General features: G+C 38.6%; 1 protein-coding gene across 11 annotated transcripts in view; it reads left to right on the top strand.

The window, feature by feature from the left end:
• Nucleotides 1-402: 402 nt before the first annotated feature.
• Rh50 (Rhesus blood group-associated glycoprotein Rh50) overlaps nt 403-27,373 on the top strand; it is a 42,812-nt gene continuing 15,841 nt past the window's right edge. For 3 of the 11 annotated variants that reach the window (XM_078185514.1, XM_078185520.1, XM_078185521.1), the window contains exons 1-4: nt 5,495-5,686; nt 11,429-11,860; nt 12,482-12,593; nt 14,192-14,245. In XM_078185514.1, coding sequence (XP_078041640.1) covers nt 11,852-11,860; nt 12,482-12,593; nt 14,192-14,245 — 175 coding nt within the window. In that variant the 5' untranslated portion in view covers nt 5,495-5,686; nt 11,429-11,851. Of the gene's footprint in view, nt 472-5,494; nt 5,687-11,428; nt 11,861-12,481; nt 12,594-14,191; nt 14,246-27,373 lie in introns of those variants that run through there. The other 8 variants (XM_078185515.1, XM_078185517.1, XM_078185518.1 and 5 more) reach the window with 8 other exon arrangements.

The following is a 27,373-nucleotide window of genomic DNA, read 5'->3' on the forward strand; positions in this document are numbered from 1 at the left end:
CGTCTTATTTACTGAACAATGCCGCGGGAGCAGAAACCGGAAAAATATTTGCCGACAAATTAAGCGCAATTTAGTATCGTTTCGCTCGCCCGTTTCTCGGCGGGGCCCTTAAAACAAGCCTCTTTTCTCTCTCTCTCTCTCTCTCTCTCTCTCTCTCTCTCTCTCTCAGCTGTGTACACAACTACGGAATATCCTCTTGTTAACGTTGAACAGCGCGAACGTTAAATTTTGCGCCGCGTCGGACATTTTGTTATTCGCGACGCCAGGCAAACAACGACGAATCCGCGAGGAAACTCGCGATGCCGTTTAGAGAGGCCGTTTCAATGAGCAACCAAATTGACGTGCGACGACTGACATCGATTCGTCTGCCATTGTAAATCGATCACATGTCATCCGTGAACGGTCGAACTGCGACCGCTTGTCGCGAGTTTCATTCTGTTCTTCTTCAAGTGAAGACCTGTGGAGCGTAACGTAAGAAATATTTGCGGACAGTTTGTAGAATAGTCGGTGATTGTTTAATGGTGACGCTTCAACGACCGCTCGCGAGATTTATCGTATTTTAATACTAAAAACCGGTAACAAGATTTCTCTTGCTTTTATCCATTTTCTCTGATAGTTATTTGTTTTGACAGTACTTGATCATTATTACAGGTATTTGAACAAATTAAGTAGTTAGGTGATTTTTAAAAGGAACTTTTAATTTTAATAAAAGAATATTTATTCTGAAAAATTCCTTAAGTTGGAGTAAGCCTGCGGAAAATAATATACGGTCATTTAAGCGTTAAAATAATTCAAGATTTTCATTTCTTCTCGCCTTTTATACACTTTGGCGCATGAAATCGTACACTTATATATAACGCATTTAAAGTTTTATTAGAAAGAAACGATCTTTAGTATGGAATAAAAGAAAAAACAAAAAATATTTGATAATATCACAAAAATGATAAATGTAAAATAAAAAGTAAAGTAAAAATGTCAGAAATCTAAAAGCGAAATAAAAACGCAGCTCGATAAATATTTAGCAAATAAATCTAACCAATTTCGTAATAAAATAAATATCCCTGAAATATGTAACTCAAGTCTCGTTAGAATTTTCTCATCAACAAACCGATGGGACGTTAACAGCTTCCGATAAGCGACTCGACTCACGTTAGAATTGTATTACTAAGAAAGTGATGGAAGACTCTAATAGCTTCTGACAAGACGTGACTCCGTGAGTCCCGTTTGAATTTTCTTTAACACGAGACCGACCGACGGAACACGGATTCCGTATTCGTAGAATTTCGCTTTTCGAACGAGAGCGATCGGCTTAGCGCGAATTTAGAGCCGGGGGAACCTCTTGCTGATATGACGGCATAAATTACCGCGGAGTGGTTCAGTTCCATCCGAGGCTTTTCTTGAAGAGAGAAAGAGAGAGATAGAGAGAGAGAGAGAGAGAGAGAGAGAGACAGGGTAAGCTCTCGCCGGGAAAATGTGTTCGAGCAAAGTAGCTCGTAAATATAGTAAATATCTCCATCCAGGATCGTCCGGGACATAGTTTCGCGCAATTTATGAATCGATATCGATCACACACCGGCTCTCTATCGCCTGTTTTCCGGCTAATCGACCACGCTGAAACGCGAACACGGTTTTACGAACGTTGTAACGGCTAACCTATTGCATCCGAGAGCAATTCGTTAGATTTTCCATTATCTTCTTCCATGACGCGGCAGACTTACAATTTATTTTTTAACGGGACTTTCCATTCAAATTTATCGATCCCAAGGGATTTATGGGATCAAATATTTTGCACGGTGTTGCAGAAAATTTTTGAATTTTCTAATGGATCGAGACGATTTAATGTTCGTGTAATTATCACCGTTGCTATACAAAAATTGCTCTTTCAAATACGAAATGAATTAATTGAAAATACGTGAATGTTCCATATAAAATTCTTTTTAAAATAATTGTATAATTGTGAAATGATTTATTAATCAAATAACTCTGAAAAAAATAGTTTCTAGAACGAAACATTAATTTTCTATCTACTCGAGATCGTGACTTTCTGCGACCGGTAATAAAAAATCACTACTAGAAGAAATAAGTTAGGTTATGTCATGCTCATATATAATATGTTACCGAATGCGTCCAAGCGTGAAATATTGTGCATTGCGCAACGACGAAACAGCTTAATATATAAAATTACGGTATGTATAAATAAATGGTAGACGAAACGAACCGAAGAACACACTGTTTAGACAAACAAACGTCGCAGTTTTCGTTGTTCACGGTTATCCGCGTCGGACGAGGACAAGATATCCCGAGCGTCCGTCGTTTCGCGGGGGGGCAGTGAAGTCGCGTGATTGGAAAGGGTCGAGGAGACGATGGAAAGTGGCAAGTTGAAGAGTAGTTAGCCAATTAACGCGCGGGGCAGTGTAGTTAAAAATTTATTTCGGCCGTCAACGAGTTCGTAAATTTCATTTAAGCCGCCGCTGTTGGCCGGAATTCTTTCCCGATCGGCTCGTAGAGCTCGATCAAGTGTGGCCCGGCGGCTGTACAGAATGTTGAGATCAAACTTTTTAATGGCGAAGCATGGCGGTCCGGGAAGCTGGATGAACAAGAGCTTTGATTCTTTGCTTGAACTCTGTCGAAACCTTAGCCAGTTAATCATTGCAATCTCTTTGAGAAATTCGCGAGTTAAAGTATACAATAATAGCGCATACACTCGTTTCGTTTCAATATTTTTATAAATTATATTAGGTCTGCCGAGAAATTACCATCAACTTAAAAAGAAAGAAAGATTTTGTACGCACCTAATAATAATTTAATATTAATAATATAGTATAGTATAGTAAAACATAATTTTCCTAGGTAGACCTAATATAATTAAATAACCAATAGCAAATCTATATCTTTCTAAACCATTCGACTGTTTTTGACAAGTAACACCTGTTACAAAATAATCGTGATATTTTCGTTTATTTGCCCACAGTACTCAATCAATTTTAAATGCGTTGAACGTGTCTCGTTATAAAATAATGGAATGGAGAGAGAGAATTTTACATTAGTAAATGGATCAAGTGGCGTGTTGAACATTCCAGCGCAATAACTAATTCATCCAAATGAATTTGAATATTCGAGCGCGGTTACCGATTCCAAAATGTATTTGAATATTCAATAACCTTCACACTGATCTATCGATTCCTCGTCAGCTCTTCTCAGCCGGTCGGTTTTAACAATATATGCGAATGTAGTATTCTCAAATATTATTCTAAAGAGACCGATAGAAATTTTTGCATAAAATATAAAGCTTGTTAAGTTCGAAGTGAATATTTTATTGGACGAACTCTTTGCGTTTCATTGATCTTTAATGCGTTAATTACTAAATTAAAAAAGATCGATCCTTGGACCTACATATTTTTGTTATACGTACAGTCTATTCCAAGACCGGTGTCAATTCAATTCATGCAACTTCTTGACCACATGCAGCGTACGTTGAATATAACCTACATAGCGCCGTACATGATAATTATTTGAGTAAGCAACTCGTTTCGTGGAAAACGTTTCTAAAGTTTGAAGTTGTTTCGTATGCGAAAAACTCATCTGGATGCAAATTAACATAAGAACGATTCTAGTTAATTAATAGTGAATCATTTGGAGTCATTTAGCTTAATATTTAATAAATTTATCAAAATTTTTTCCTCATACTTGAAATCTGTTAAAATAGTACTTTAAAGTACAAATACCTTTTATTAATCTTTTGGAATATTATATAAAACGAATGACAATGTTTATAGAACATACTAGATTCGTATGGTTCACATTATTTCTGTCTATACCACTTAAATATTTTCAATTTGAATTTTATACCACCCAAATATTTTCAATTTGAATTTTATACGTAATTACAGTAATTATTACTTCCTTAACCATTACGAACTATATAGAAAATTTAAAGGCAAATGTTTCAATAATGTACATTTGAAACTGTTATTTTCCAAACCTTTCGAATCCCTGCTTTACAATGATACAAGGTACAATAAAAGAAAGCTTTACAGAAGCGAACCAGTTTCTCGTTTCTGAACCATAAAACGAGTAAAGAAAAATCAAACGCCAAGTTTCAAGTTATCGTCGTATAGGGGAAAGCTTGGATCTTCAAACCTATGGTAGATCAATTCATGACACAATCATTTTCCAATGTTTTCGGAGATGTTCCAATTTCGATCAGTACGATTGTACGAATAGTCGCGGACACGATATTTCGAGGTTAAAAAATCACGTTCGAGAGACGGGACAATAAAATATTGATTCCAAGTCGTGGATAAATTAAAGTCCACTTTTCCTAATTGTGCAAAATTCGTTATGTAAAAAAAAGGGCACTGATTATTTAGTATAAAACTAGTATAATAATTAGTTATTAATTCCTGAAAATTGACTTTGTCGCTATCGAAGTAGGTGCCATTCGAAACAATACGTACATGTTAATATTTTTTCTATATAAAAACCTGAAATATTCTATATTACATTATTTAGTAAAATTTGTTATATACCTATGTTTTCATAAGGTCGGTCTCCATAAATTGATTCAGATGCCAAACTTCATACTGATTGATATCCCATCTTGATAATACTAATAAAATTTGTATTTTAGAAATTGTTAAGGTTATGTTCTGTCGAGACGAATGACGAGAATCAATTATATATGCATAAAATATACATTGTTATATAAAATGGAAATATTATGAACCCAGCAAAATTACTTCAGATTTCCAGTTAAAATGGCTTCGAGTGGAAAGGGTTAAATTGAGTATTAATATTACTATTAATATTGAGTAACATTGTCCTAGAAATGTTAGTGACATCCACTATCTATCACACACTATATCACGGATTTTCATCGAGCACACTCTCGATTGTCATCGAGCACACTTTCGATTGTCATCGACCATCCTCTTAATAAAAATCGACTCCAGTTTGAGGTTATACATACCGTGGCGTGGAAAAGACTTATAGGACACCCTAATACAACGACTTAAAATTTCGACAGCACCCCTTGCGTTCACCCTGGCTAGAGGAAAATTAAAAATGTGCTCGATGGCGTCGAGCCAACGCAGAGAGGTCCACCCGCGCCGCGTCCGCGGCATTTCCAGGCTCCCGTTGACCTTCTGTTCGTTACCGTCATCGTAGTCCGCGCACTCGTCGACGTCATTAGCGTTTACGAATGGGACTGGACAACAATAAATCCTCATTCCCAGACGGCCTACTTTCAATTAGCCCCGGTAATTGCCGGGCCGGCCGAAGTGGTTTCGTGTTTCAGCTTGAAAAATTCGCGACGACGAACGTCGTGGGACTCTCTATCTCATCCCGGGTTCCGTATAATACGCGACTATTTCTGGAGGAGCTGGGCGAGGACGCGATCGCGACCGACGCAGCGGTATTATGTAATAAGGCCAATTGTTTCTAACTCGTGTTGTTTATATAAACTCGCTCCCGGGCGTCTATGATGCAGTGGTCGATCGCGGATCGAGTGCAGTGAAACGGATTCGAGGTATAATATTAAAAGTGTCACAGGAAGCGTCTAGAGAGTCTCTTTGCCTGAGCGAGAACGAGTCGAGGAAGTTTGCGTTGAATCGGTAAAGAGTCCCTGAAAGGTGAACAACCGGAAGCCATCTTCGCGGGCGAATTAATCCCAGGATTGCGAGAGACGGTAGCCGACATCTTTAGAAGCTTTCAGTTTTAAGTCGCAGGGATGTACATTTTATTCGTTAGAGTCTATATAAAATTCATGGAGATTTTTGTATTAACCTTTTGCACTCGAAGCGCTTTTGTTTGGGCCAAAATTTGAGCCAAATCTTTGGGTTATACCAAATTTTTGGCTTTTATGCTTAATCAGCAATCTGAGCCAAATTTTTAGGTTAGCCTCCGAAGCGCCAATGAAAATTGTTATATAATTAACAAAATAATGTTGACATTATTAAAGTCCCTTCTGTCAAAAGCAGTTTCACGAGTCACAAGATTCCAATGCGCAAATTATACTAAGTACTATACTACAGTTTGTCGAAACAGTAATTTTAGGTCTAACCTCAAAATCGCTTCGAGTGCAAAGGGTCAACTTGTGTCAACGAGTTACAGCATTCTTAAATCTGATTCGCCACTTTTAAAGTATTTGGTAAAACATTCGATATTCTGTAGAAATGTTCAATCATGTGTCGCAGCCACTAAGTTTGTTCTGAAATACCCGGTTGAAATCCTATCATACCAATTAAGGCAACGCGAGAGTGTAGACGCGACTCAAATTGAATGCCATACAAACTGTCCAAAGCAGAGCGCTAATTGACGCGCACGAATCGGGAGATTATTGGACTCTTATTAACATTCGGACACCTTTTGAAACAAAATAAATGTTTTAATGTTTTTAATTAGGATTTTTAATCAAAATAGATTTAATTAAATCCTGTAATTTTGTTAAATAATACAAAGCTTCGCGTTGCATTTGAAAAGTACAGAGAACGAAAGTACAGAGTAATATTGTTGCAATATTTTCTTAGTTAATTTCGAAGGAGCCGTATAAATAATTAACATGTAATAATGTTCGTCGTAATCAATCTAACAGCGTAAAGAGTTTGTTTCGCGTTACCAATTCGTTTATGCGTGTAAAATAAAAATGTTCGCTGGCAGGAAGAATAGCCGGCGGCGAAATAACAGAAACGAATCAATAGAATCTTTTCAAATCTCTTTTGCGTTCAGTCTGATGAAAAGTCGGAAATTGCTTTTGACCGGTCCGCGAACCGGCAAAGAAATAAAAGAAGAAACCCGCTCTCTGTTTGCTCGTTCACTGATTTCGATTTAGTAATAGACCGTGTCTTTCTCACTTCAATCAAATATCAAAAGTTTAAACGTCAATCCGCGTACGATTTCAAAAGGGAATCCAACATTGCCGGCAATTATAATAATTCTCAAAGATGGATAAAAAAATTTTCATAGAAACGCAATTTCTCATTTTCCACGATTAAGGAATCAGACATTTTACGAATGTCCCTAAACGCGACGACAGAAGCGGTCCGTTCGGGTTTATTAGACGGTTCTCCGGGCAAATACACGCTTCTTCCTTTGACTTCGAAATTAGAGACGCGGGGAACGGAGGCCGAATTATCCGCGGGTTCCTTTCAAGGACCCGGACATAAATTTACAGTAAAGATACCGTGCTCATTAGACCGTATCCTCCCGGCGACACACAATCCACCCTTTGATTATGATTGGCGTCGAATAGAGCGCGACAGAATCGTGCCGCGAAACGAACGCAAACGAGGATCTCCGGCGGGTGGTGTCCTCCATCTTTCTCTTCCTTTTTTTTTTCCTTTTCGGGGGCAAACGAGCGATAGAAATTTCACGGTATCCGCTGAATTATTCGCCCCCGCGGTCGACGTCTCAAAGAATACGTCCGCGCACCGGCTTCTTAGGTTATAGCGACCGCGTTAGCGCTGTACGTGCGTTGATTGCGAGCCGTACAATTATTTCCGAGCGAGGAAGCTCGGCGCCGCCTCTCCCCCCTCCCTTCGCCTCGCGCCGTTTCGAATAGCTTTCCGATGGAAACAGAAGCAAATCACGGGGCTCCTGCAGTCGCTGCAGAGGATTATACGGAAGCCGCGTTCATAAATTATGCGATTTATCTTAGGGAAGCGCGGAAGCTTTTTTAGAATAACGATGAGACCCGGGGCTCGCTCGAATAACCAACGAGTCGCGTTCCGCGCCCCTCTTTCCACCACTCGCCCCCCTCCCCTCCCGTTTCGATGTTCCTCCTTGTCTTCGAGCGCGCGGCAGAGCCACGAAGGCTGAACTGAAAATCAATTTGCGCTCGGTCCAATATTGGCTCGAGCCGATATTTTCTTGACCGCGCGGTTAAAATGGAATTTCCTTTTTATCGGCGATTGGTACGGCCGGTCACGGACTCGTTTAAATTATTAGATTCGTTGCCGCCGCCTTTCGCGAGCGTCGCGTTTCGGTGATACATGCCGACGCGGGTGCTGGATGTGTATAGAAAGTCTCCGCGCGGATTTTATGCGTTCATGGCGGTAATTAGTTGGAGGAAATCGGCAAATTTATCGGATAAAGTTGAGAATTCTTTGAACTGAATTAGGCGCTTGATTAAGCTGGATTAGTCGCTGAGTCTGACTCGTAATTATAATTTCTTCCAATAACCTATTAAACATGAATGTTATTTCGTATTTTTAAGTCGAAATAAAATTGTCTTTTTGCCACTAATATTTAAGCGCTGTATTGTAAACACACTATATATATTTATTTTATTTCTCCTCGAAGAAATTATTCCAATCGAAAATTATTTAATTATTGTAAATGCGAAGATAAACGTAGTGCAAAGGGTTAAACTAGATTAGTCGTTGATTATACTGAATCAAGTTCTTTGTAAAATTGGACGTAAAAGGCGGATATTTTTAATCTTCAACAAAAATAGTTACGATCGATTGTGCACAAAACATTGTTAAAATATTATTGTTTAACGTGTACATATTACGACGGTATATTTTCTTTCAATTGATAGAAAATTGAACAGACTTTCAACCCTTTGCACTCGAAGCCACTGTTATTGGAAATCCGAGATGACTTTTCTGGCTTATAGTATTTCTATTTTACGCGATAAAGTGCATTTTATGGATATAAAATTGACTCTGTGATTCATAACAACAGTTTTGCTGTTGACAATTTTTTAAATCTAAATTTTGTTAGTATAAGAATTATTTGGCACGTGATAGAGTAATTTTAGTGGACAAATATTTTATGCACAAATATTTCGAAGAATTTTTATTATCTTAAAGAATTTTCTCTAGAAGCAAGATTTAATTTTTCATAAATTTTCGACGTATTTTCACGAAGTGCAACGCAAAATCGCGCAACGATTATACACATTTTCTAAATTTCTTTATTATAAGTTTCTTTGCCATACTCTAGCTAATTATTAAAACATTATTCCATTCTCATTAAATTTTAAATACATCTAACATTATCGGTTCCGATCATTAAAACTTTGTTCGAAAGCTTCGCTGCTCCTCTCCCTTTAACAAATTTCCCTGTATTTTCCTTAATCCCCGCGGATTTATAAATTCACCGTCGATTTCGTTCGATCTTGCGGACGAGTATCTTCGAGCCCGCTATCAAAAGAAACGTGCTCGAACGATGATTTGCCATTGGTCGGAGCGGAACAACGATTTTATTATTCCGTATGAAGTCGCGCAAACAACACCGTCGCAGCTTTCGTCTCATTCTTTATGCATCTGAAAAGGATCGATGGTCGCGTGACAGGAGTCTTCCGAGCATCGAGGAAGCTACCACGCGGATCGATAACGCGTTATCATTTAATCGAACGGAACGACGAGCCATTGACATTTCCTTGGCCGTGTCCATCCATTATTCGTAAAGCGTCTCGCGAATGTTTGCGTACAGATTTTCTTTTCGGAATTTATTTTCGAGATTACGGTATCAGGTTTTTCTCTGTAGTCGCGGGGAAACGAACCGGGACGATGCGTTGAGAAGATGACGTTGCAAACTTCCTTGAAAATTCTTGGATGACTAAGATTGTTATGCGAGACTCATCGGCCATTTAATTTTAAAAAATTGCACTTTGAAATAGTAAATCTACCTCAGTTCTAGTTATTGATATTTGCTACGATTTAATTTCATTTGATCATTATTCTTACCGTCCTCCGCATTTGCAGCAAAGACAGATTTAAAGAGCTGACAATTCTCAATCCAATAATAACTAAAATAAAAAGCCATTTAAGAACGATCGCGATACTTTCATTCGATTTTCACCGATTCAGTATATTTGCTGCAACTATTATCGCCAAGACGACTTCTAAAAAATCTCTAGACTTTACAAATACTATTAAATAACCATAATCAAGAGAATTGTTAACGCAAATCAAATTGATCGAAAATCGTTCGATTAGCGGAAAAATCGACTCGCGGAAGAAGACGACGATTCGTCGCCAGGGAATTTTCTCGGAATCCGCGCGGAGATCGCGAAAACTGTCAGTCATTAATATTTTACAATCCCCCGTTTTACGATCGTAACCGTGGCCCGTTGCCGCGCGGGGGGAAAAAGGTCGATCCAGGCTGCTGTGCTAATAATTCCAGTTTTATACGAGTGGGGTATATTTTTCCAGCGTGCGAACGCGTCGGAGTCGCGCGGCCACTCGACTAGGCAACTGTTCGACGGCGTACGAACGTCAAACGCAGCGGCCCCGGTATTAAGGGAATAGCGTATATCCGTGGGGGAGATTTAGACGACCGGGTCAATCAGGATCAATCGCGGTGTAATTGGATCGTGCGCGGAATAAAGGGATAAACAATACGCGTATCGGCGATTTTCGCTGAATCAAACATACATGTGCTCGAAGCGAAGATTATCTTCGGTAGACGATTGTCTATCGACGACGAATATTGGTTAGAGCGTCTTCGAGGGCTATGATCCTCAAGTTGGTCTAACCTCTTTGGCACGGCTCGATTTATAGCAATATATATAATATCTTTTCGATTCTTTTTTCTTCTTGGGTGTAGGATTAAGAAAAATTTTTTATATGATTTTCCCCTTTTTTTCTAACCCTATTTACAACTTATATACTAACCTAAAATTAGAGAATCGCCAATTAAACGTTCCTGCTTTCCTCAGTTTTCATATCGCACAGTGGAGGTTAGAAATTACTTTTCTAAGTTCTTCCGCGCCAGTGGCGCCGTTCCTCACGCGTCCGACACTTAGCGGCGCGTACACGAAGCTTTCATATATACATATATTTATAGTATTAGCTATAGTAAAATACTTATATTAAAATACCTATATTAACCCTTTGCACTCGGTTGTGACCTCTCAGGGGACACCACGTGTAATAATATCTGTCTAATAATAATAATTCTGGAGGCACATTATTTGAAATAAACAAAGTAGCTATATATATTACTTTCTTAGTGTATTGTACATATACACTTTCACTTTAATAGATTAATCTTTAACGACTAATAATACAATTTAGTAAAGCAGAAAACATTCGCGAAAGCTGCCATAATGGGGGGTCGTGTCTAAGAGGTTAAAAATATTGGTATAGCAAGCTTGCGATTGTAGAATTTGTTAATAGATGGTCTTAGATGGTCAACGAAATTCAACGCTTTATCTGGTAACTCCTTGCACTGTAATTTCTTTCACAGTTACATCCAATTAATAATTCCCCAAACGAAACAAAACAAAACAATTTATAATATTCGTAAATCACTGATTTCAAAAAAGAATAGTAATTTTAATTCACCCTTCAGAACGAAATCAAACTACTATATTGTTTCTATTATTATAATTCGCTTCAATCGAGGCTCTTTAATTATAAATAATTTCCCAGATTAAAGTCTATTAATTAACCAATCAAACGTTTCCATTACCACACAGTTGCGACATTATTTTCGACGAATCTCGTCGCAGCGATCGAACTGATAAGATTTCGAACGGTTCCGCGACGACAATCATCGCCACAGTCATCGTCCCGTCAATCTCCGTTCCGGCCTAGCTCATCATTGCGCAAATTAAGGGTACCCTCGTTTAGAAGCGGAGTTCGCTCGGTAGAGGCAGCCAGCAGTGTACCAGAATTCCCGTTCACGAAACTGAATCGAGAAACAATAAAACCACCGACGTGTCGTCCCGAGTGTGTCGTTTGTGCAGGAACACGCTCGCGCAAGTGTGCGTGTGTGCGTGTGTAGTGGTGTTTGCGTGTGTGTGTTAGAACCGTACGGCCCAGGCCGAGGGAAATGATCGACAGCCAGTGAGGAGAATCGAGCTTCTGCGGGCCGAAGAAATAAGGGTGTCCAAATCAAAATGGGAGAGGTATTGCATCGTCGATGTTATTGGCGATGACAATCTCTGCGTTAAACTTTAAACATTTAACATCGGCGCTCGGATTTTTGGTCGCACGTTTATTAAAGCCTTGGCTGCATGTTGTTAAAATTGTCTATAGCTCCGAGTTGCAATTGTCTATAGCTCCGAGTTGCAATTGTCTATAGCTCTGATATGCAATTGCCTATAGCTCTGGATATGCAATTTTTTAAGAGATGCAATTCTTTGGCAAATAGGCCAAAACTCAAACAATGCTTCTTCAAGCTAAAGAATTAAAAATTGTTCAATTTACGTCAATGCATTGTCTCACAGCGATGGCTTCGTAGTTTATTACTTACAAGTTTAGTTTATGGCTTACAATTTATAGTTAAGAAGTATTTAATAACTTCTTGAGTGGTAGTCAAAATTCAAATTATGCTCGTTCAAGTTAAATTATAATTTATATATAATATAGTTATATAAACGTATATCATTAATATACAGATTGCTACATAATTCTCTGCCGAGAATGCGAATGAATTAACAGCACGCAAAGTCGACTAGATTAAACAAATGATGCATCACAATTTGCCGATTTTTTTACCTTTCGCTTTTTTTTTTGTTCGAACACAGGGAATGTTCACGGCGGCGAGCGGAAAGCAGCAAGTATGCCTGCTGTTCTTCGTCCAAGTCATCCTAATTGTGCTAATGGCCGCGCTGATGACATACGGTCCGGAGGCGAGAGGTAATTTACTAAAAAAATCACGCGAGTCAGTGTCCATTTGCGCGCGGGAGCGCAAACCGATCCCCACACCCACGCGCGCGGCCCATGACTTATGCAAGTGACGTAGGTTATCACGGACTGCCGCGGCGACGGTCTCTTATCGTTAAATAATTCGCGGGTCGACGTCAGTTCGGTAATTTTCGTTCCGACCGCACTGCCGGTTAATTTTTTAAATGACTTCGCTGCATTGAAAAAAAAAACAGAAAATCGGCGCTGCTTGAAAAAATATTTTCACCGACGATCGGTCCTTTCGACAATTGAATGAACTTGGTTTCGCGTTAATTTTCACTTTTTATTGTACGCGAAATTTGCTATAGTGAAACTCTATTTATATGATACATTATTTATAGGAATTAAATTTTAACTGTACCTGATTGCTTACTTAACTTTATTCTGAAGTTTCTATTATTAGAGACGAGACATTTTTTTCTTAGCGGAAAAGTTGCGATTTATAATATAGTGCTAATTTTTAATTAAGTTTTCAGAGTCATTTTTATTGCAACAGATTAGAGAAATTTAATTTTAAATAAGACTTTTAGAAAATACAAAAGTGTTAGTTTTTGTTGTACTGATTGATTTCAATATTGCATACATTTTTAGAATTAATGTTCAGCACTTTAAGAAGTGTACAAACTCTACTCACACTCTGATTGGTCCGTGCTTTCAGTTAATAACCTGTTAATCAAGTCGAACGCGACGTCTTCGCTTACTTCAAATTGCATCAGCAATTAGTACACACCGCGATCATTGGAACAATCATCTAAATGGAGTTCCACTGTAATTCGAACATTTAACCCTTTGCACCCGAAGCCATTTTAAATCTGAAATAATTTTCCCGGCTCGTAGTTTCTATTCTATGCAACAAAGTGCACTTTAGTGCATACGAAATTAATTCTGACGGCTTGTCTATTTAATAATTTTTTAAATATAATTTTTGTTGGTATAAAAATGACCTTAGAACGTGATAGAACAGTTTTACTGTCGCCTCGAGTGTAAAAGATTAATTGTTCCATGCATTCAAGTATTCTCATCAGTTTATCAATTATATTTTAAAATTCATATCAGTTCGATTGATTCTATTTTCTCTCGCGAAATAATTGAATTAAAATACAATCGAATAATGCTAGTTACAAAACAACCGACGACGCTTTAAAGTCATCTTCGTATTGACAAATAAAAGAGGGTCAATGTCGACTTTCGACCAAATAAATTACATCGTTCGCGGCGGGGTAGAAAGATTTCTTCTTCTTTTATTCGTCTCCGGTGGAAGTTACAATGCGCCTATAACCTCTTACGCGTCAATAAAAAAAAGCGGATCCGTCCGCGTTCGGTCCTTCGACCGGGCAATCGCGGTCGGTAGGTATCCGCTTCGCGTTTTTTACCGTCGCCACTGAAACAAAGACGCGCTTTTAGCGGCCGGCCGAAAGGCGAGCGTAGACGGGCGCGACGGTGTTTCTCCCCCCTCTCCGCGTCAATGTCCTTCCCGCGGACGTGCAGGTTTTCATAAAATTGTCCCGGACCGTCGGACGCACCGTGTGACGGAGTAATTAAACTTTCAGATAACCGCGGCAAGTGGAGGGGGTCCGACAACAAGTCATTGCGAATTTATCCGAGTGAGTAAATCGAATTACTTAATTCCGTATTTGTATTCGCCCCTCCCTCCCCCCTTTCTCGACGAGAGAAATGAGTTCTCAGAAATCTCCCCGGAGCTGCGTGCACAAAAACACGAATTCACCGGCTCCCCCTTCCAACTCGTTCAGCGCGAAAAAGACGAAACAGAACCGAGAAATCGAGGAACTTGCTCTCGGAGATTGTCTCGCGGCCACGTGACCGCGCCGCGTCGCATCATTTCGGCGTGGACCAAGCGAAGACGAAGCTTTAGTCGCCGAACAAGCCGAGAATTCGGTCGATTCGTTCAACAGCTTCGGGGAGAATGTTCTTTAACTCTTTTTTTTCGTCTACTAACCCCTCGATATAATTTTAATAAATTAATTGTTGAAACATGATTTTATGTGACTAGTTTTGCCGCTTTTATTAACGTCTGCCTGGTAATATCGATATGGGAGCTTTGAATAGCCTTTCGATGTTCTTACAGCTCCTAATAAGAATGACGCTGGATATGTAATTGCAGAAATTAATTTTTATTATAATAGCTGAGAAATGAAATTACTTTTCTGAAATTGTACTAGGTGATTTGGATTTTTTTGGATGATAGAAGAACTATCAAGATAGTTTTATCTAGATAGAGGAATTTACTAGACAATGACTAAAATGATCTTAATTTTGCTCTCACATAGAATGACAAAAGAGAATCGAAAACTCTTGTTATTTAACATTTTTATATGAGCCCTATTAAGGAAAATTTAAGAAATGTCTTCCAACTCTCTTTAATGAATTATGACAAATTGAAGTTTGCCTTTGGTTTGAATCGAGTTCCAGAAAGTATCTCTTTCGATTAAAAGATTTCGAGATCTGGTCGATGAACCGTGGGCACGAAAATGTTGCTCGGCCCCTCGAAATTTCGGACGATCTCAAATTTCTTGAGAATTCCAACATTCTCGGACCGGCGGGATGCTTTCGGTGCCCGATCCGACCCAACCTGACCCAAGGATCGGGTTCCCGACATTTTCGAGTTCTCGCATACCACCGGCGGATATTTTGTTACGTCAAAATAATGAGATTGGCTTGCGGTGAAAGGAAAATTGAAGAATATGAACTTACCAATTAACCCTGAGTATTAACGTTGAGTGAAAGAGTCAAAGAGAGATCAAAGTGACCTGTTACTATTTTTATTTAATATTTTTGCAAAGACACTTTCGTTGGAAATTATTGAATTTATCTCGTGGTTTAAGTTTGCATTATAATTAACCAACGATTCAAAATCATGAATGACAGAAAGAAAGTTGAGGATTAATAAAATAACGCTACTTGAAAGTTCAATTACCGATTTTAACGTCTCATTTAGGATCAAGATTTTGAAATTATTCTAGTTTGAGCTATAGTGATACGAAAATAGTATAGTGATAAATCATACAAAATTGTAAGCTAATTAGATAAGTAAATTTTGAAACATCGTAGATATTATTTAAAAAAAATACACAGATCTGAGCTAAGAAAAATACCAAGAAGTAAATATATTTTTTCAAGCGTTCATAATAGAACACCAATTTATACTATAGCAATTTATAATATAGCAATTTATACTATAGTCAATTTATAATATAGCAATTTATACTGTAGCCAATTTATAATATAGCAATTTTACTATAGACAATTTATAATATAGCCACTTTGTACTATAACCAATTTATAATATAGCAATTTATACTATAGCCAATTTATAATGTAACCAATTTATACTATATCCAATTTATAATATAGCAATTTATATGTTCTCTTTAACGTCACCAATCCGTCAAAAAATAAGTGACCACCATCTGCACGACGCGCGACGTCATCGAGATAAAAGAGACACGCTTCGTTTCCACGTAAATAGTACATTCTCGCGGTATTCGGTTTATTCTGTACTTCTGCGTACAGTATGGTTTTGATGATTTAATTTACTGAATAATTTAATTTCCTCTTTGACCGCACCGGAAGCCTTTATTCAACACCCGTCGAATAATCCGCATGAATTCGTGCATCGACTTTGTCGCTTTCAGGACTTGTATTAACATTCCATTAATGCCATCGTCAATACCTATTTATTATTAATATCGCTGAAACATCGTCAACGGCGACGCACCGGAAAAACTGCGCCGACTATCGATGGCTCCCCTTTGCGTCGTAAAGTTAAACATTATTATTGCAACAAAAATGACCGGAATCAGTCGGCCGGATACAGAAATAGGAAAATTAATGCGAGGCAATTGGAAGTTGCCATTCGCGTCCAGCTCCCCCGTGTTCCTGTTTGTTTAATTAAAAATCTCTTGAGCCGCTGCATCGTGACCGGCGCGGAGTTTAATGAAATTCCTAGTACCATTTCCTGAATGAGTTTATTCCCGTGTCATTTAATTAACATGTTTACGGGCCGGACATGTAAACCATACAGCCGAGCGGTTGTGCTTTTTATTGGGGAATAAAAGGCGGCCCGTTTTTCAAGTTTGCTCGCTCTCGTTCTTGTTAAAATATCAAAGTGAGTGGAATAATCGTTGTTAGTCCACTTAGTATAGTTATCGATACTATGCTTTGGGGGGAATTTGTTATAGTCAAATATTCCAACAATAGAAATTAACAAAATTCTGTTCTAATAATAAAAATGAATAAAATTCTGTTCTGACAATAAAAATTAATAAAATTCTATTCTAATAATAAAAATTAATAAAACTCTATTCTAATAATTAAAATTAATAAAACTCTATTCTAATAATTAAAATTAATAAAATTCTATTCTGACAATAAAAATTAATAAAATTCTATTTTAGTATTAAAAATTAATAAAATCCCATTCTAATAATAAAAATTAAAAACAGTCGATAATAGAAAGCAAGAGAATGGTTTCACGAGTATATGGTAGCAGAATGGTGTGTGATATAATTTAACAGGTGTAACGTGTCACCCTCCATTTGAATAAACAGCTGTAATTAATGCCATTACTATCAACCGGTGACAACCCTCGCCGACCAAGTGGCAATTTAATTATGAACAATGTATTAAAAGGGGTTATGACTCGCTTGGTATGTAATGATTAATCTGTCAAAACGAGGAACGTATCATAAAATATATAAATTATGCTGGCAGAAATATTTTCAACTATTATAGCACTAATGGTACTAGCCAAGGAAATTGGTATACTGAATCTTATTGTAAAAATATAGATATATTTAAAATATCGCAGAAAAAGATTGACCGAGTTTAATTTGATGTGTTGTATAATAGTCGCTGTGAAAATATGGTTATTGACGTCGCTTAATTTACAAACTGAAATTTGGGAACAGTTTCGAGTTAACAGCGGCGCGCGATTCCTCATCGTCATTATCTGACGAATAACAACGCGGAGTCAAACTTTCCGGTTGCGGAAGCGCCGTCAGACGTAACGCGAACGACGCAACGGCGCGAGTTAAACGTTAATTTCGTTATTCACAGACGGAGAATTTAACAGTCGCGTCATATGATAAGCGGAACCTTAGAGTCAAGTTACCTAATGTGAGACCTCAGCTTATCTTCAATATACTATATCATATGTAATAGAACTATATGTATAGAACTCTTTTGTTGCAACGGCGACGTTGCGTTTTCTAACTGAATGTTTAGGTTATGTTTTTCTGTTATGTCTAGGTTATGTTTCTCTGTAATGTCTAGGTTATGTTTTTTGGTTAGGTATTTATTGGTTACGCTAGGCTTTTTATTCCACCTGGATCCCTTTTACAAGAATAAAAATTACGTGAATAGGGTCTGTTATTGCAAAAGAACAAATTTTGGAAATAAATGATAGTATAAATTTTATACTGTTGATTAGAAAATAATTATGATATTTTAAGATTGCGGTATGTTAAGAACGCTGTTTATTTAATAACTTAATAAGATTTAAAGAAGAACATTTTTTGGTATAATAATAATCTTCCATTTCCTAAATTTAATAGATAACTCGACAACATAACCTCGACAAAATATTTCATATAAATATTAGAAATAAAAGATGGCATAAATTTCAGTAGTATATACTTATCCCACATATCTCTTAAAGGCAAACTAATTATGACATATCACAGAAGAAAAGTAAATTTTATCCAGTGTCGGCGTCGCCGTAATTCCCAGCAATCAATCTTCCCTTCTTAATTGGCACAAACTTATCACCTTCGTCGCCGAGGTCAGGAACCCCACATATCCCAGAAGTAACGTAATCTCGAAACACCCTGTATAAAAAAGCGTGAAACGAGCCTTCGCATTGCGAGACATAAAACGAGATTATCCCTGGACAAAAATAGGAGAAATCAAACAGAATAAAAGAAAGCGATATAAATTGAGTTTCTACGCGAAGCAGTAAAAAAGAGTCCATTAATTCATTCTTTTATGGCGTTCGCTGTACAGCCGTTTTGATTGATTCGATCGTCGCGAAACTGTCAAAAGAATATCAATCGTATCGACCTGCTGTTTGATGAGCAAAGTATTCCGGATATTTTTATGGAGAAATAAAGTAAACGCTTATCTTTTCTTATCAGTAATCGAGGAGGGGAGAATGAAATTAGAATGTTCGCCGATCGGCGAAAACATATAAAATTGCGTTTTCAGTTCCATTTTCTACAATTTTTCAAAATTGTTATTAACCTCTTAGGCGCGACGCGCCATTATGGCGAATATCGCGGATGTCTCGTGCTCTACTCAATTCTGTTATTAATTATTAAAGTAAGCTATTAAAGTGAAAGTGTATAGTAAAGGAAGAATATATATAATACTATGCTATACCAAAAAATATAAATATTAAGAAAATTGGTAATTTATGAAAAATTCGCGCGAAATCACCTCGTGTCGTCACAATTATATTACTTATTATTAAATTTTTCAGAAATTCCTAACATAACAAATAAATTATATTATTATGTCCTAAATAATCAGAGCACATTTCTAATAGCGTAGAATGAAAATAAAACACTGCGACGTGTAACACGTGTCAGCAAGGGAGTTCGCAACAATACAGTAATTAAAAATAATAAAAATAAACCCCTATCTCTTCTCATCCGTAATCATGGCGGACGGAATGAAATTCATTAGAATGATCGCCGATCGACGAAAACGTACGTTCGCGATGGTCTCGACAAACGGCGCCATAGCGGAAGCAATCTGTGAACCGGCTCGCCTGACCCCTTTCTCCCTTTTTCAAAGAGATGGCACCGATCTTTATCGGGTATTCAAAAGAGCCTCGCCATCCAGTCGAGGTTCCCCGGGATGCCCGGGGAGCTTGACGATCTTCGACACTTCGGATCGAGTATCGCGCGAGTTACGAGATCGAATTCCAATAAACACCGAGGACCGGCGTTACCTCGGTCACCTGGAGCCTTCCTCCTCTTGTTCAAAGTGTCTACTCTGTTAAACGGTCCGGGATATATTAACGAGGAAAAGGTAGTCAATCTTTTTCTTCCCATAATAATAATCTGGGAGCTGTGAAAGTTCGTTTTTACGTGTCCAAACATCGATAAAACTCGTCTGCTTTTTGTCAAATGTAATTTATCTCTTTGCAGTCGATGAATTTTCTGAGATCACGTGACAGCTGGTCGGACATATTTATTGCAAATTATAACGTCGGATAATAATTGCTTTATTTAAACGAGATTTGTGATAGTGGATCGCACGGTATTTAGAAAGAAAAACTTTGTTAAAATTGGATGGAATAACTTGTATTTTCGAGGTTATGTTAGTTGGAAAAATTTGTTTTTAAAGGTTGCAGTCCGTTTGGGTGATAAAAATATTTAACGACTTCGGACACCGATTTCAACGATTTAAAGATGACTTCGATAAAACCTTCAATGATATATTCAGTTATTGGTAGTTTAAAGATGCATTTCTTAATTTTTTGTTATCGGCGCAGATAAAACAGTTGAAAAATTAGAGACTTTTCTTTCGGCATTTTAAGTAGACCGAAGTTTTTAAAACATCTAAAAGAAATTATTCAATTATCAAAAAGTTATTCCATTCGAACTAGTATTTGATTAGTTTCACGAGTCACCAAAATACAAATATTTTTTTATTTTTTTTTTATTTTTATCGACTCTGTATGTTATATAATTTAGCACGTTAATTCTATAATGACTGTAGCAAAAGTAAAAAAATGATAACGTTAAAAACATACAAAATAGAAAATGATTTTTACTAGAAAATATTAAAATATGTAACTATCTCGGTAATGATAGTGTCAAATAGAAATTAATTAAAAGAAGTCTTTTGACACCATAGGTAAAAATAGTGTTAACCATAAACTTCCTGAAAAGAGAATAAACAGTCACGTTACCTTTTACCTCGTAAAAACGACATAATATTACAACCATTAGATGAAAATCGTGGTCGCACCAAAATAACAATTACCTTCTCGCCTTCAAATATTTCGTCTGACCCAATTAACATTTTCACACGCCAGCCTTAAGAACAGGCACGAAAAAAGCAGTGATTCGATTCGGCTTTTGACCCACTGAAATCGCAGCCGGCGCCGCAGCGCGGCGATCCGAATTTAATTAAAAGGAAAGGGGTGGGGGAGGTGGGGGGTGATAAGTTGCCCGCTAACGAAATCGACGACTCCTCGTACATAATACACCGGGGAGCGATTCCGTTGAAGAAGGAACGGCCGGTACGTTTATAGAATTCTTCTTCGGAAACGGTTCGCCGCTCTCGATGGATACGGTCAGGTAAGAGAGAGAGAGAGAGAGAGAGAGAGAGGGGGCCCAGCGGTTCGCGAGGGGAGGCGGGTAAAAGTCGCACACCCCCGGGCGGGCGCCAGCCAATTTTCATGGGCCCGGCTATTCTCGTATTCGACGGTCGGCGAGCGAAGAAATCGTCGGAAGAAGAGATGACGACGAGAGGCAGCCTGGGCCACGCGATCGTGCTTCTCTTTATCGAGGGGTTCCTCGTCTGTGGTTTTTTGGCCACGTTCGATTACGCCCCGGAGGCGGACGCCGGTGACAAGAAGAACAGCTTTTCGCCTCATCTAAATGGAAAACCGAGTTCTTTGCCGGTCACGTACACACGTAAGTCCTTCGGCTCGCTCTCTTTTTCAGAGCGGGCCGCGAAACCCTCTTTTTCTCCTTATTCGTCTTCTTTGCTCTAACCTAACCTACCCCCGGCACCTCGTCCGGCCGTGCGTCTGCCCCCGTCGCTCGCGCCATCCAGCGCCCGCTTCTCTCGTTTGTACGCGTCCCCTTCTCCGCGCGGCCGACCCACCCTACCGGGTACTTTGCGTTTTAACGGGCAAACTTTCCGGTGACGCGGAGACACTCGAAAATGAGAAACAATGGGAGCCGGCGACCGTGTACACGGCACGCGAAGAGCTCGTCGTAACGGTGCCCATGATTTCTTTTTTAATCGTTCGACTTTCAGAGAGTATAGCATTTTTATCCGCGATCGACACCGGGACGTTTGTTATGCCTTCTGCTTTTTTCACTGCGCACGCGCGCTAGGAATTCCAAGAGGTTTCTTAGGCGGAAGTACGATCACGCGTGTATATAAAACAGAGAGGAATGCGGATAAGACGGCGCTCGAGGTAACGCGCAATCTTCGCATGAATATTTGAAATGTTAATACCCGGCTAAAACTTTCCTGAAGATCGCGCCGAGATACGATTTCTTAATGCACGGGACATACGTCTCTCACCGGGCCGGGACAATATCTTATCCGTGTACGTACGCGCGCGAATCTTATATTAAACTTCAGTGCTTCGCTCGGTGAAAGAATCACGGTGTCCCTCTTTTAATAAAGCGAGAGCCGTGGCTTCGCTGTGGCAACTCTTTCTTTTTTGTAACACTTTCGAAACCCTTTGCGGAGAAATTATTCGAATGCTGACGGAAACGATGTTGTATTTGTCGATTGTACTTTATTCGGAGAATTTATGTATTGTTTCCCTATTGGAAAATTTTTCGGAGGAATTAGAGACACGAAAAATTGCTATAAAAATATTGGACTATTAATATTGTTATTTAAAAATGTTATATGATTTTTGGAAGTATTGACTTTTCGATTTAACAAGCTAACAAGGTGTATTTTATTTTTGATATGTTTGCAATATTATGCTTCCTCTCTTTACATTATTTATTAATGCTAAGACGTATGGCCATATTGAATAAATAACAGTACGTATACTACTTATTTTAGTAGTATAGATCCATCGTCAGGCTGTGAATTTGATTTCTAAAAAATATTGAAGAATAAAGAAAATTGTTCTAAATAATTTCGTTTTTGCATAACGATTCGCAGTTTATTCGTTTCGAATGCTTATGACAATAAACATATAGAATTGACAATAATTTAAATAATAGGGTATATAGCATTATCGGTCCCCCATAACCTTCCACTTTCAATTCACCAAATAAAATTAAAAATTCCCATAAATCTCCACGATTAAATTACCATAACCCCAGATTTATTTAAACCAGTCAGTCCACCATGACAGATTTATTCACCATGAAATTCCTTTTAAAACTATCGTCAAAAATTACAGTATATTATTGCTTCACCATAACCTTCCACTTTCAGTTCACCAAACAAAATTAAAAATTCCCATAAATCTCCACGATTAAATTACCATAACTCCAGATTTATCTAAATCAATCCGTCCACCATGACAGATTTATTCATCATGAAATTCCTTTTAAAACTATCGTGAAAAAAGGAAAGAACACGGCGTAGCTGAAACCATGAAACGATATCCAAAAAGACACTCCCGCATTTTTCCCCATAAACTGTGAATACCTTTAAGAGTTAGTGCTACTCGCTGTGGCATCCTTTTAGAAGACTGCCAGCAATTCCTTCTCGCTGAATTACTCATTGAGGATTTAAATGGCAGCAGACCTTCTTTTCCCATACGGGAAGTTCGTCCGTAAAACCGAAAGCTGGTCGTAGTAGCGCGCGGAAGCTCGTGGGTACACCATGGCCCCTTAGGATCGCGGAAAGGGCGAGCCAGCCGAGATCGGGGATAGAGAGAGTAAGAGAGAGAGACAGAAACAGTAAGAGAAAGACAGAGAGAGAGAGAGAAAGAGAGAGACAGGAACAGTAACAGAAAGACAGAGAGAATAAAAGAGTAAGAGAGAGACAGAAACAGTAACAGAAAGACAGAGAGAATAAAAGAGTAAGAGAGAGTAAGACAGAGAGGGTAAAATTGTAAGAGAGAGAACTACAGAGAGAGTAAAATTGTAAGAGAGAGAAATACAGAGAGAGAAAGAGAGAGTGAGAGAGAGGGAGGGAGGGGAACAGAGGAGCTCTGAAAGATAACGAGAGACGCGTGCGTAATATTCCGAGGAACCCGTGTACCTATACAGCGATGCAAAGAGGCGACGTCGGTCGGGTAGGGTTTAACTTCGCTATGGAGTCGGATAAAGTACGTATATTAACGTCGCGCCACTACACCAGAAACCTCTTTGTGAGATACGACCGAGCATTGTGTTACGAGAAATCGTCTTGCGTCCCGTTCCTCCGCCGCCACACGTTCCTCGGCTATGATTACCTTTCCTATTATCGAATCGCTCGTTTCGTAGCTGGCAAGCGGCACGCCACCATCCCCAGTGCTTCTCCGCACCTCGAGGATTTTTTTAACCTATCACTCGTTTTCGATGACGCGTCGAAGCTTGTCATTTATATCGGAACGCGGCATGGTGGCGCGCGGTGCTCTTTGGTCGCTGCATGAGAAAAACACTTCGTAGAATTAAAATGTAAAATAGACATATTCTCGTGAAACTATATTAGATCTTGTGAAATTGTTAGTTATTTATATGTATGTATTAGTATATTTTTCGTAGTAAGAATGTCGATCATTTTTTAGATGCTCTATTTTCAATTTTAAGAGAACTTATCTCGGAAACGGCGTAAAATATACTGAGATTGAAATAGTTTTAATATGTTACTATATAATAATATATAGTAATAGTGTTAAATATAAATTTCTATTAATATATTTAAAATTCCTCCGTTCCACTGTCGCCATATTCCACTTTGGCGCGACAATTTCGAATCGACGATAACTATAGAAAATAAATTTTGAAAACAATTTTTGACCTAATCGTCAACATTTTATCGAACCCTAGAATATTAACAGTACATTAAACATTGACGCAAATATGCATCGAGTTTTCTTTGATATTCCGAACAGAAACGAGAAATAAAATACGGCAATAGGTTAAGAAACCACCCTAACCTATACGGCCGGGTGATTTCTATTTTTCCGAATAGGCTCGTAAAGTCCCGCGGACTGCTTAGCACGTGTTTACGGCCACGGATTATTATTCATAGCCATCGATTAGCCGTATTTTACAGTGGCGCGCTATAATGCCGCGGTTATGCGCGATATTGAACGCGTAAACGAAGCGCCAGGGTAATACAGTTTGAGCGTATCTTGAGAGTTTCGCAGCCGAAACTGCGCCGGCAGAGATGAACATGTGGTCAACACTTTAGCCCCCACTGCCGGGTGAATCTGAATTTCAAAGTGATACTTTGTGTAGATTACAAAACCGGCCCCGGCCAGAAGCATAATTGGTAAGGTAATCTCGTTGCTCTTCAAAGATTATAAATTTTAGCGGCGTCGGGGAGGGAGGAGGGGAGGGGATCCGGGCGGCAAGCCGTAGCAGTGTACGTGTTTTCTTATGGAAATGGCCTTTCAAGCGACGTGGACAAAATTTCCTTCTCATGGAGATGCGACGGTTAGCAGGAAAACACGGTATAAAACCTAAATAGAAGATCGTCGTGTCGTCTCGTCTCGCTCTACTCTTCTTTTTATTTTTCGCGTTCCCCGTGTCTCGTTTTAGGCGTTTTGCAGCGTATACGCGAAGAAATTAATATTGTCTTCACTAGTCGGCTGTTTTCGACGAGTATTGTTGTCATAGAGTAGTTGGTAGATTTCGTGTTAAGGCGAGTATACTTGTCGTAAAGAAATGGCGACAGCAATCTTTAAAAAACAAATTAACAGAAACTTATTGTAATGGTAACATTTATTTGTCGTTATATAAATTCCTACGTGAGGCTAATAATTTATATTTATTGTACGTCAACTTTTACTTTAATGTTTAAGCAATGATAATGGAATGTTATCTTCATTTAACACTAAAACTACCATCAATTGACATTTTACGTATTTCTATGAAAGATGTCGAAATCATTCGTTTTTGAAATCGACAACATTTTACACAGTTTATATATTTTCCTACTTTCTGAGAAAAAATTGATTATAAACTAAATAGCAATAATAATTATAGTTATTATACTAATATTATAATAATAATAATTAGAGGAAACTAGGACTTTTTCATCTTCACTGACAGTATCGAGTGACTCGCTTGTTATTTAATCCCATAACGATGAACACAATTAATATATTCAATGTCACTTTTATAACACAATTAATGTATCAATATGAAAACGATGTTGAAACCAAAAACGAATTTATTCAGACGATAAAAATATGGTAAATAACGTGCGCACATAAAAGTTCACGGTTAACCAACAGTTAAATTGCAGTTAACCATAAGCCCCGTTCTCGACGAATCCCGCGTAATAGAAACTATTATACGTTGAATAAAGAAGACCGTCTACGACGGAACGGGAGCAGAAATATACCCCGGCGAGAGAAACTGGGTGAAATGTCGGCCGCTTCCACGCACAAAACTTTTACATGACCCGCGGAAAATCTAACCCTCGAACAACTTCGATAACATACACGCGCGCATCCCGCGCGGCCCCAACTTTCCGCGAACTTGCGCCCCCGCCGGATTATAATTCGCTAGAAATTTCGACGGGGCGGGCGGCTGTCGGGGAAATGCAGGCCGTTGCTTGGGAAAAGAAATGAAACAGCCCCGGCCGAGCCGTCCGACAATTAAAAGTTTCGCGGTGGCTGTGAATAGTCGATGAACTTTATCTTGCTGAAAAAAAAAAGAAATAAAAGAAGGAGAAGAGAATAAAAAGCCGGCGCGATAACGAGGTCCGACAAATCAAATTACACGATCATAACCGGCCCGCGGGAACACAGCTTAAAAAATCGAATTCTCTCTGTAAGGTGGGGCCACTCATCTTGCACGACAGGGTTTCTTCTTTTGTAAAAATAGTGTTTATGAGTGTTTTTTAATTTATTGGTTATAGTTGAATAGTAGACGGTTTTCGCTTTAATTTGAGCTAAATTGCATTGAGAAAGATTCACGGGAACATAACCTAAAAACTATTCGAATTTTGCTAGTAAGATGATTATGATTGTTTATTAATTTATTATATACCGTTAAAAAGTAGACACTTTTAACTTTAATTTCTACTAAATTGAATTGAAAAAGAATCACGGGATCATAACCTAAAAATTAATCAAATTCTCCTAGTAAGATGGGGCGACTCATTTTGCAGGGCAGGACAAGGCAGAGCTTCTCGTTTTGTAAAAATGGTCTTTACGATTGTTTATTAACTTATTATATACCGTTAAAAAGTAGACACTTTCCGCTTTAATTTAAGCTATATTTTATTGAAAAAGATTAACGTTAACACAACTTCACCCAGAATCAAATTCTCCCAGTAAAATGGGGCAACTGTTCTGCTGCAGAAAAAAGGGTTACATCGCGATAGATCCACAATTCCGCCCAACGCGACGACGCGGCGTCAAGGGTGGCGTTATCTCGACGATTTCGCAGGTCGAAAAGGCCGTTGCCGACGGGGTGCGTCACGCTGTTAACGCGATCGCCCGCCTAACGTTCAATCTCCTTCGAATTTGATCCCGCTTTTGGATAATCGAAAATGTTTATCCGCGACGTTCGCGGATAGAAAGGGCCGTCGATTCGGCCGGGCGTCGCTTCTCCCGTATAAAAGTCACGGCCGGAGCAGCAATGCTTCGAGTGATAAATAGATTACACGGACGCGTCTCGAATAATTTCGCGCGGAACATCGGGTTTCCGGTGGAAACGTGTACCCGGAGATCAATCTTCCCTGCTTTATTTCTATTTCGCTGTAGAACATTTTCATCGATCAAGCCCGAATCTTCATTTAGTTACCTTCGTTCGGCACCCCTCTCTCGTCCTCTTCGCGAATGATCGATCGAAATTCGCGCGATTTTTGGGAAAATCGGCGACCATATTTCT

The sequence above is a fragment of the Augochlora pura genome, chromosome 7 (genome assembly GCF_028453695.1).
Source record: "Augochlora pura isolate Apur16 chromosome 7, APUR_v2.2.1, whole genome shotgun sequence".
Classification (NCBI taxonomy): Eukaryota; Metazoa; Arthropoda; class Insecta; order Hymenoptera; family Halictidae; genus Augochlora; species Augochlora pura.